General features: G+C 40.1%; 1 protein-coding gene across 1 annotated transcript; it reads left to right on the top strand.

Annotated features, from left to right (window-relative positions):
- The first annotated feature begins 1,593 nt into the window (after positions 1-1,593).
- On the top strand, positions 1,594-5,673 carry shisa3 (shisa family member 3). The gene is made up of 2 exons (XM_044127253.1): positions 1,594-2,271; positions 4,701-5,673. Exons 1-2 carry the CDS (start codon positions 2,001-2,003, stop codon positions 5,261-5,263), a joined length of 834 nt encoding a protein of 277 aa, XP_043983188.1. The 5' UTR covers positions 1,594-2,000; the 3' UTR covers positions 5,264-5,673.
- The last annotated feature ends 3,956 nt before the right edge of the window (positions 5,674-9,629 follow it).

Genomic DNA, 9,629 nt, shown 5'->3' with positions numbered 1-9,629 from the left:
TTATTTCATCTTAAGTAACAGCCTACAGACGAGCGCCTAAAACACACGTGTTTACATCTTTAGTCTGTTGTAAGTTTATGTTTGACATCAGCTGTTAGAAACACCTAACAGCTGCCCAAAACACCCCTGGCTTAAAAGTTTTTGCGGCCACGAGGGGGCGCCGCCTCAATAGGTTTCAAACAAGAGGTTAGATTCAGTACCACAGTCTTTTCCGTTCAATAAGACCAAACAAATCAGCGGGCTTTACGGCTTTTTTAATATAGATTATAGGTTTTATAGGCATTTTTACAGCATTTATAGGTTATTGGTTAAATTAAAATTCAGACAGAATTAAGCAGAAAATCTAAACTTTCATATAAATTAAATGTAAATTGCATTTTTGTAACTGTGAAGGAGCCAACAAGATGTACATTTTAAAAGCAAAATGAATCTCAGAAATTTTACAACATAGTAAAAAAATCTAAAATTAATGTAAAACTACCAATAAATATTGAAAAGTGACACCAGAAACATCTCCAAACATAGCTTGACCTCAAGTGAATAGCATCAATCATCACAGAGACAACAAAATCACTACCTGTCAGACTTTGTGCCTTGCAAATTTATTCATACCGCTTGAGATTTTCATATTTGATAACATTAGAGCCACAAATGTTGGTGTATTTTTATTTGGTTAACATGACACCTCAACCAAGACTTTTGCATAAAGTCTTACGCTTTCTTCCAGCACATCACGGTGAACAAACCATCCATCCCTGAGGAGAAAAGTTATAATGGCAGCATCATGCTGTAGGGGAGCTCTTTTTTAGAGGGGGTGAAGAAAGTGGACAGAGTTAATGGGAAAATGGACTGAGCTATGCTGCAAGAAAACCATCTGAAGGCTGCAAAATACATGCAACTGGACAATAAAATGCACTGAAGGTTGCAGTTGACCAAAAAACAATGAAAACATTTAAGAAGCATGAAGACTTAAATACTGTAGGTAGAGTAACATTTAAAGTCCCACAAAATCTGGAAAGAAAGAGAATTTACAATTCAAAAATGGGTAAATATATGACCGCAGAAAAATGGCCTAAACCAGGGGTGCCCAAAATTGGTCCTCGAGGGCCGGCAACCTACATGTTTTATTTCTCTCCCTGGTGGTAGTAACAACCTTTTCAGCAAGTCAATGTGCTTCTTAGGCCTCTAATGAGCCATCATTTGATCCAGGTGCGTTAAACCAGGGAGAGAACTAAAACGTGCAGGATGCCGGCCCTCAAGGACCGACTTTGGGCACCCCTGGCCTAAACAAAGCAAAATAAAAAACACAAAGGATGAGCAGTAAAAACTACCACAAAAACATAATTTCCCAAATTAGAAAGGAAAATAAAGGTATGATTCTTGTTTAGACACAATGGACTGATGTTTATCCTCTAATTTTTAACAAATTCACACAAACCAGGTCAGAAATTGTAGTCAGGTTTTGTTTTACCTACTTATAGTTGCTGAAGTGAAGCCCATCTCATCTTTATAACAAGTTAAAATAAGAACTTTAGTGTCAGTCTTTAGGCATCAATATTTTTTGTTGTTGAACAACGTGAACGCGCACGTCCGGATGAAGTGGGGTGCCGTGCGCGCGCCCCAAAGCCCAGATTCACAAAAGCAGCAGATCTGCAGAGAGGTGAACATACACACAGCCCCTTCTCAGCCTGCTGCACCAAAGCGGAGAAGAAACCGGAGCAATTTGGTTCAGCTGGGTCTGGTTCCGTCTGGACCAGAACTCGCCACGGAGATGAGACTTTTAAAAGTAACTTAAAGCCATCATTTGGATCCTGTTCACTTCAAACGCCGCTGATGTCCCACCGCGCTTCGGATGTAGCAAGAATGGCATAACTTTACATGCATTGGGTCCAGTTTCGCGTGGGGACATTCATCCCAGCTCGGACCCCGTGTCCAGGCAGCTGAAGCCGAACAAGAGGCGAGGCGGCGGGAGAACCGTGAACCCGGAGCGGCCGGGCGGGATGGTGCGCCTCTGGAACTGCCTGCTGCTGGGATATCTGACCTGGAACCTGCGCATATCGGACGCTCAAGGGGAGTACTGCCACGGCTGGTTGGACTCTAACGGGAATTACCATGAGGGCTTTCAGTGTCCGGAAGACTTTGACACCACGGACGCGACCGTGTGCTGCGGCTCCTGCGCGCTGCGCTACTGCTGCGCGGCCGCGGACGCACGCCTGGACCAGGGGGTCTGCACCAACGACCGGGAGGTGGACAACACGGAGTTTGCCCCGCGTAAGTTTAGAGAGTTTTTATTGTTTTAAAACTGAAAGCAAATTCAGCAGCAATAACTATATATCACTAATATGTAACTAGTTTTTAAAATTTACAAAGTTTGCTTAGATGCTTGAACTGTTTACAATTAGTTGTGGCAGATCTTTCAGTAGAGGTCAGAGGTCAGCTGGAGAATCTGGACGAGGAAGAACAGGTTAAGTTTCAGAGACTTGGTCAGAAATACCTCATGTCTTTAAGAGGAGGGGGGAGTCTCCAACAAAAAGACCACAATGCAATCTTTTTAAATCATGGCCAAAATAGAAATATTGCAAAATAATATTAAAAAATGTAGCTGCAGAATCTCAGCCCAAGCTTTGCTTTCAGCTTTGAACTTTTAGAGAGCTGCTTAGATTCAATAAAATCATGCTGTTTCAAAGTTGTATTCTCAGCATTATTTTGGCAAACGAGTCTAGTTTCCAAACCACCTGCTTTCATCTTAGCTCCAGATGCTTCCTTTTACCTCCGCACCCTTCAGTTTATTTGTGGAAAAACTGGATAAGTTATGATGCAGCATATCTCTGCCTCTCTCCCGATGTTCATAAAACACACAGTTTTAATATATTTTTCCTAAGAAATGGAGATGAAACCTGAAGAAGTCGAGGTTGAAGGTTTTCCAGAATCAAAACCAGTTTTTGCACAAGTTGGCAATGTACTGCTGCCAAACATAACTTGTTTTAAACTGAGCTAATCACATCATTATTGCTTGGAAATGCGTTTTTACAGCTTGTACAAACCATGCAAAGTAAGCTGTGTAGGTTTTAATCTTCTGCTGCCTAAATTTAGAGGTTTTATCAGTTTTCTTTCAATTTCCAGAAGGGAAACGGGGTAAATCTTGAACTGATTTCGCTGTGTCTCATAAAATAAATAAATGCTCACAGATTTCCTTCCTGAGCGCAACCAGGCTTCATGAAGAGCAACTTGAGATGTTTGTGTGTTCAGCAGGAATGTGTCCCTGTTTAGATCAGAACATTTCATGGGTTTTAAAAGAAAAGCATGATTTAAAGTGTTTGATAATGATCCGTTTGTCTGGAAAAAAGTTTGTTTTTTTTGAGCACATCCTTGGAAAAGCATTCATATTCTTTGGACATTTTTCATGTCAAAACCACAAATCTTAATGCATGTTTCCCAGATTGAATGCAATAGATCTCATAGTAGCATATTATTTGAAATAGATGCAATGCATTGCACAGTTTTAAGAATTTTTAACATAAAAATCTGAAAAGTAAAGCTGGCGTTCATATTCAGTCTTCTGTAGTCTCAAGTCCATGTGTGAAATCCAATGCTGTGGTGTGTTATTTTTTGTTTTTTTTTGATAGGGGCATTTGCTCAGGGTGTCATTAGATAAGGGGATGAATGATATAATGGCCAGGATATAAATAAAGGGTAAAATCTGGAGAATTCGTTAGAGGCTCAAAAAGGCATGTTTCTCTTTCCAGCAGGAAAACAAACCCAAGACTACAGAACTAGAGATCTAACTGAATGGTTTGACTCAAATCCGTTTTTAGAATTTAAAATGGATCAGATAATTGAGAATCTCAGACATTGCTGATCTATTCGGAGAGGTTAAAGCTACAGAAATATATATTTTTTTTGCTGTGTGAAGCTGGTGGAGATGTATGCAAAAAATAAACAAATACAACATGCAGCTCTAATCACAACAACCAGAGGTCCTAAAAAGTACTGTAGATTGGTTGTACTGGACTTTATTTAGGAGAATCAGAGTAAGGGGTGGACAGCAGAATATGAATAGTAATATTCAGATTTTTATTAGTAAAATATTGAAGATGATTTTTTTGTGAAATACAGTACATTGAAGTTTGTGGAAAAGTATATGAGTAGTTGTGCTAAGGTCTGTTTTTATGAAGTGCATGTCACTAAAGTCTAAATTCTGGTGGTGAATTCACTTCTAAAACTTGATAATGAACTTTAGATCCAGAACATTTTCACTAGAGGTTCACCAATAAATTGACCACGACCTCTTTCATTTTTGGAGATCAGGGATCGGCCGATACTTATCCTCTGATCTTATCTACCTCCACAAAGGTCTAAAAAGTATCCACGGTCCTATTTTTGCTCTGCTGTGACAGGTTTGACTGGCAGACCCGCTCAGCAGGTCAGGTCTGCAAGTTCGGAGTCAACAATAGTCACCACACTATTACCTACTCAGCGACTTTCTTTCTATATTTAGAAAGATTTCAGATAAAAAAAAATCAGTATCGGCCAAACTCTGAATTGGCGTTCAGCCAGAAAAATGCAATCAGTGTACCTCTAATTTTCACAAAGTTTCAAGTGACAGAAGAATTTTTTTCATATATATAATATTTTCCAGATATGTAGCTTTACTATCATGGCTGTGGATCTTATTTGCATCTACTCCTCCTCTCCCTCAGAGCCCATCTATGTTCCCTTCCTCATGGTGGGAAGCATCTTCATAGCCTTCGTCATCGTCGGCTCCCTGGTGGCGGTCTACTGTTGCACCTGCCTGCGGCCCAAGCAGCCCACCCAGCAGCCCATCCGCTTCTCTCTGCGCAGCTGCCAAGGAGAGACCATCCCCATGATCCTGACCACAGCCCCGCCCAGCCTGCGCGCCCCGTCTCGGCAGTCCAGCACGGCCACCACCAGCTCCAGCTCAGCGGGCGGGGGCAGCTCCACGCGGAGGTTTTCTCTGGGGGCTCCGGCCCAGCAGCAGCAAGGCTGCCTTGTGACTGCCACTGTCTCCTCCTCAGCCTCCACTCCAACTCAGACCCCACAGACTCTACTACCTCCTCCACCGCCTCCGCCCTACACATCGCCGCCCATAACAGGAGCGCTCCAGCACCCACAGCTGCAGCTCCACCAACCCTCTCACCCCGTTCAGAGCACCAGCTTCCTGCTTCCCCAGCAGTACTTCTTCCCCCTGCAGCCCGACGCCTTCACAGCAACCAAGGGCTTTGCTGACTTTGGACAGAGCTGACAGGGGTCACCAGAGGCTTACAGGAACTCCTGGATGGCGGAGCATGAGTCAGTGAGAACAAACATGGCTGCCCAGGTTGTGATGTTAAGGACTGATTGAGTGAACTGGACACAACAATAGGCCTGTTTGGGGACCATTTCTACATTTTATGCACTTTTATAAAGTCAGCAGATCCCTGTGGTCTAACTAAACTCCTGTCCAACTTCCTCCAAACACATCTAAATGTCTCAAAATGTTGATTTTTTTCTTTCTTTTTTTTTTTTATAGAAGTATATTATACAGAGAATGTAGGAAGTTTAAAATGTAAAAATTGACACCTGGAAGTGAAGAGACGCTTTCTTTGTGTGGAAATGTGGGCTTTTATGAAATGATTTCCTAATGTACGCTAATTAAAAGTTGTTTTATTGCCAGTTCTGTGAAGCATATCTGAGATCTACACAAAAACAACTCCAGTCCCCTTGGGTCAGACATATGGTCATGGGAAATAATGAAAAAAATCCTTCAGCAGCTTGTGTAATTTTGTGACATATTGATATATGGATATTTAAAACAATCTAACAATACCTAAAAATGCAAATATTATATAGAAATACTAAAAATGAAGAAAATACATTTCTAGCTTTTTTTTGTAAACTGTTAAAAAAAACACTGCAGCTTCCTTATGGGTAATAGAAAAAGGGCACCTGCATGCTTACATCAACTAAAATTAAACATTATCTCATCAGATAAAGGTAAGAACGTCTTTGCTCTGTATTATGATGGAAGTTTAGACCTCAGATATCCAGCTTGGTGTCCCAATAACCTTTGAGAGTAAACACCATGAAGAGATCCAAAAAGCTCACAGAAGAAGATTGATGCGGTTTGCGAGTCTGTTAAAGGATTTATGAAGGTCTTAAAACAATTTTAAATCATTATCGTGTACAAGAGGATAACAGAGGGAGCAACTGGATCTTGCTCCCTCATAAAACACCAGAAAATGAGCAGGAAGTGGCCAAGAATAAAGAAATTAAATGTTATTGGAGAGAGTCGAAGCCCAAACATTCATATTGTTTTGAGAGCAATACAGACTAGAAAAACACCCCAAACATCTCAGTGACTGAATGATGGCTACAAAATGTGCAGTTAGCTTTTAGAGTTCATATTTTCTTCCTTTCCTGAGTGTCTAACCCTGATCTATTAGACATGAATGTGTGAGGGTGTCCTATTAAAGCAGCTAGATAAGTGAGTACTTAATGGGGGGCGGCTGGTGGACTGGTCGGACCAACACAGTAGCTCCCTACCTGTAGCTTCTTCTTGCGGCAGACTTCACGGCAGGAATGCAGAGCTGAGATCCGTCATTGTCAGTGCTCAATGAGCATGGCATGGTCGCAGTGTTAAAAACAACTCCTTCCAGAAACAGGTTTATGTTGCAGCAGGAGCTATAAGGGAGCCTCCACAAAGACCTTTCTGTTCCCCGGTTACCTGACTGTGAAACTGATCTGGTGATCAGCATCTCCTGAAACCTGCCGCGGATGTTTGCTGCTGCGTGGAGAGGATACACAAAATTACAGCTTTTATCACAAGAATGCATCTTACAGGATGAGTTTCAGGGTGAACATCTGCAACACATTCAACGTCTGTCCTCTCAAAGGAAAGTACAAGTTGGCAACAGATTTAGAACATAATTTGGAGAGATACTTTAATGCATTTGGAAAGTTAAATAAAGCTACACTCCTTACAGGAGCACTCAGACTATTTTTTGCCAAAAGTGTTTTATGAACTTTGCCTTTTTTCTCAGTTGTGAGCTCATGAAAACATTTCAGAAAAACCACACAACCTCTGTTTGCCACAATAACAAGAACGCATTAGTTAGAATTCTTTAGATTTTCATATAATCAAGCCCTGTTGTTGGGATTTGTGGTCATTTTTCCGAGCGAAACAATGTATTCACCACCATGATTAACAGCAGCCACAATCATTCATCTAAATTATGTCAAATAAAAAAAGAACCAGCTTAATGTCGCTTTGTTTGGGTCAACTTTAAACATCAGATACAATCAGAAACATTAGGAGATCTTTTATTCCTTTCTGAAAATCTGGCTGTTTTCAAAACAAGTTTCTTGTGGATGTAAATCTGTCTCCCTTACCAAATAAAAATAAAATCTACAAAAATGGATTAGTGCCTCTGAAAAAACCCCAAATAAAAATCTGACTTTAATCCGAGAGTTTTGATTGTGGGTTAATTAGAGAACCTCACTCCTGGATGAAGATCCATTTTTCTCTTACAGTGAGCAGGACAGTCTATAAGAACCACTAGATGTCGGCTGGTTGTTTTTGGGGGCTTGGCAGAAATAAACATCTCTTCTGTTCTATAGTCACAAACATTAGGTGGATTTTTAACTGGAACCATGCACTTCAGGTCTCACAAAGTGGAGCACTAGAAGAGGAACTGTGACACTTTGGGCTTGTTTTTCTTTCAAACACCCTGAAAAACATTTTGGGGTGAATGGCATCAGGAATTATTTTTTAAACACTATTAAGGTCTTAAGAATCGTATTTTTCGGACTATAAGCCCCTACTTTTTTCCTACACTTTGAACCATGCGGCTTATATCCCGGTGCGGTTTCTCTGAAGATTTTTCTTGAACCGCCAGGGGGCTCTTTAGCAGAAAGTGAATCATTGGAAGTCAACATTGGAAATCAAAGAAAGCGCTAATTTTCATTTAGAACATGCACATGATAGCAGCAGGCACAACAGAGAAATTTATTCAAACTCATACCCCCTCATCATAGAAACAACACGAAGAAAAAGATGCCGCTTTAAAGTTGAACACTATTGATCTGGCAGTACACATCGCCAGCTGTGAACAAGTTCATGGTTCGGCGTTGGAGACGCAGGGGTGCGCCTTAATAAATCCAGCGCATTTATTAAGGACACAACCCTCTGCTGCGTCGTTGTGGAAAACCGAGCGGCGGAGATACCAGCCCCTTATATGTACGTTTCCAGTTTTTTTTTTTTTTTTTGTGTGTGTTTTTTTTCTTAAATTGTTCGTGCGGCTTATTGCGAGTCCGGAAAATACGGTAAGTATCCTTCTGGAAAGTAAAATACTGAAAATACAGTGGTTCATCAGGATAATGATGCACAACATAAGAGAAATGATTCCTCAACACAGAGAAGTCAACCTTCTTTCACAGCAGTCTGCAGTCCTAAGGAATGGTAAAGATCTGTCACGGTATGCTCCCACTTTGTAAAATGTTTAGAAAGTTTAAATGCCGTCATTTTAGCAAACAGGTTTGACAAGTCACTAGTGATTTAGTTCATAAACTCAAATTAAGGGTTGCATTCTTTCAAAGTTTTAATGTCAAACTGAAGGCCTGCAGAAAAAATCCAGCTAAATCTAAAGGACCAGAGAAACAGATGTTCAAGATCACTTAAATATTATTTAAATCAGTTTTATTTGTATGGTGCAAAATTTCTTCAGTGTGAAAGGATGATATTTATTTTTAAAAGTACTAATTAAATGCAAAGAAATACTTTAACAATTTGTTAATAGGTAGTTTAATCAATATATTCTACTTCTGGCAGTCCTCTGAGGTCATTTATTATTCACTCATTTAAGGTTTTTCACACAGAGGCGCAAATAAATCCAGACAGCATAAACCACAACCAAATTTATGGCGCACAGAACCAATTTAAAAATTCTGATGATGGTTCTAGGGGTTCAAAAAGCAGTGAAATTACCCTTTTCATAACTTAAACACCAAAATGTTCAATGAGTAAGAATAACTTAACTGTGATGTTGACACAAAGATATAAATCACAATTTTTCAAAGTATTCATTTTAGAGTAAAAAATTAAGTTTCATACTGCAGACATTTTTCCATTCTTAGTTTGATCCTTTTCCACACCCGTTCACAATTTGAGAAGGATCAGTGTACTAAACTCTATTCTCCTCCACACTTTTCATTTCCAGGAACATAAATATAACTTGATGAATGCTACATCCATTTTAGTCAGTGCATTACCCCGCAGCCTCTCCTGTTAATTTGCTATCCTTGGATTACTTCAAAAGATGGCGTCCGTTTTGTTTTTACAGTGAATTCTGCAGAGGCCAACACAGGGGCCCCTAGTGTGAAACAAGAAAATTAGTCTGGAGGTTTGTCTGTTACAGTCAGACAATTAAGACTACAGCAAAAACCACACACTGATTAATCAAAAATCTGTATTTGGCTCATATTTCCTGGTGATGTTTTTGTCATTTCTTTCCCCGTTTCCCTGATGCTGTTGCTTTTAGAAACACAGAATCAATCAAAAATCTGAGTCAGCCACTTTTCACTTGATTTTGCTCAAATCCTGCAAAATATGATTAGTTTCTATATTAATTAAA

Source organism: Gambusia affinis, linkage group LG09 (assembly GCF_019740435.1).
Source record: "Gambusia affinis linkage group LG09, SWU_Gaff_1.0, whole genome shotgun sequence".
NCBI lineage: Eukaryota > Metazoa > Chordata > Actinopteri > Cyprinodontiformes > Poeciliidae > Gambusia > Gambusia affinis.
The sequence above is the reverse complement of the archived record's forward strand: the minus strand, read 5'-3'. Positions and strand labels throughout refer to the sequence as shown.

Coding starts and splice junctions, on each gene's coding strand:
- shisa3 (XM_044127253.1), top strand. CDS start 2,001: ATGGTGCGCCTCTGGAACTGCCTGCTGCTGGGATATCTGACCTGGAAC. Junction 2,272..4,700: donor CAACACGGAGTTTGCCCCGC/GTAAGTTTAGAG, acceptor CCTCTCCCTCAG/AGCCCATCTATGTTCCCTTC.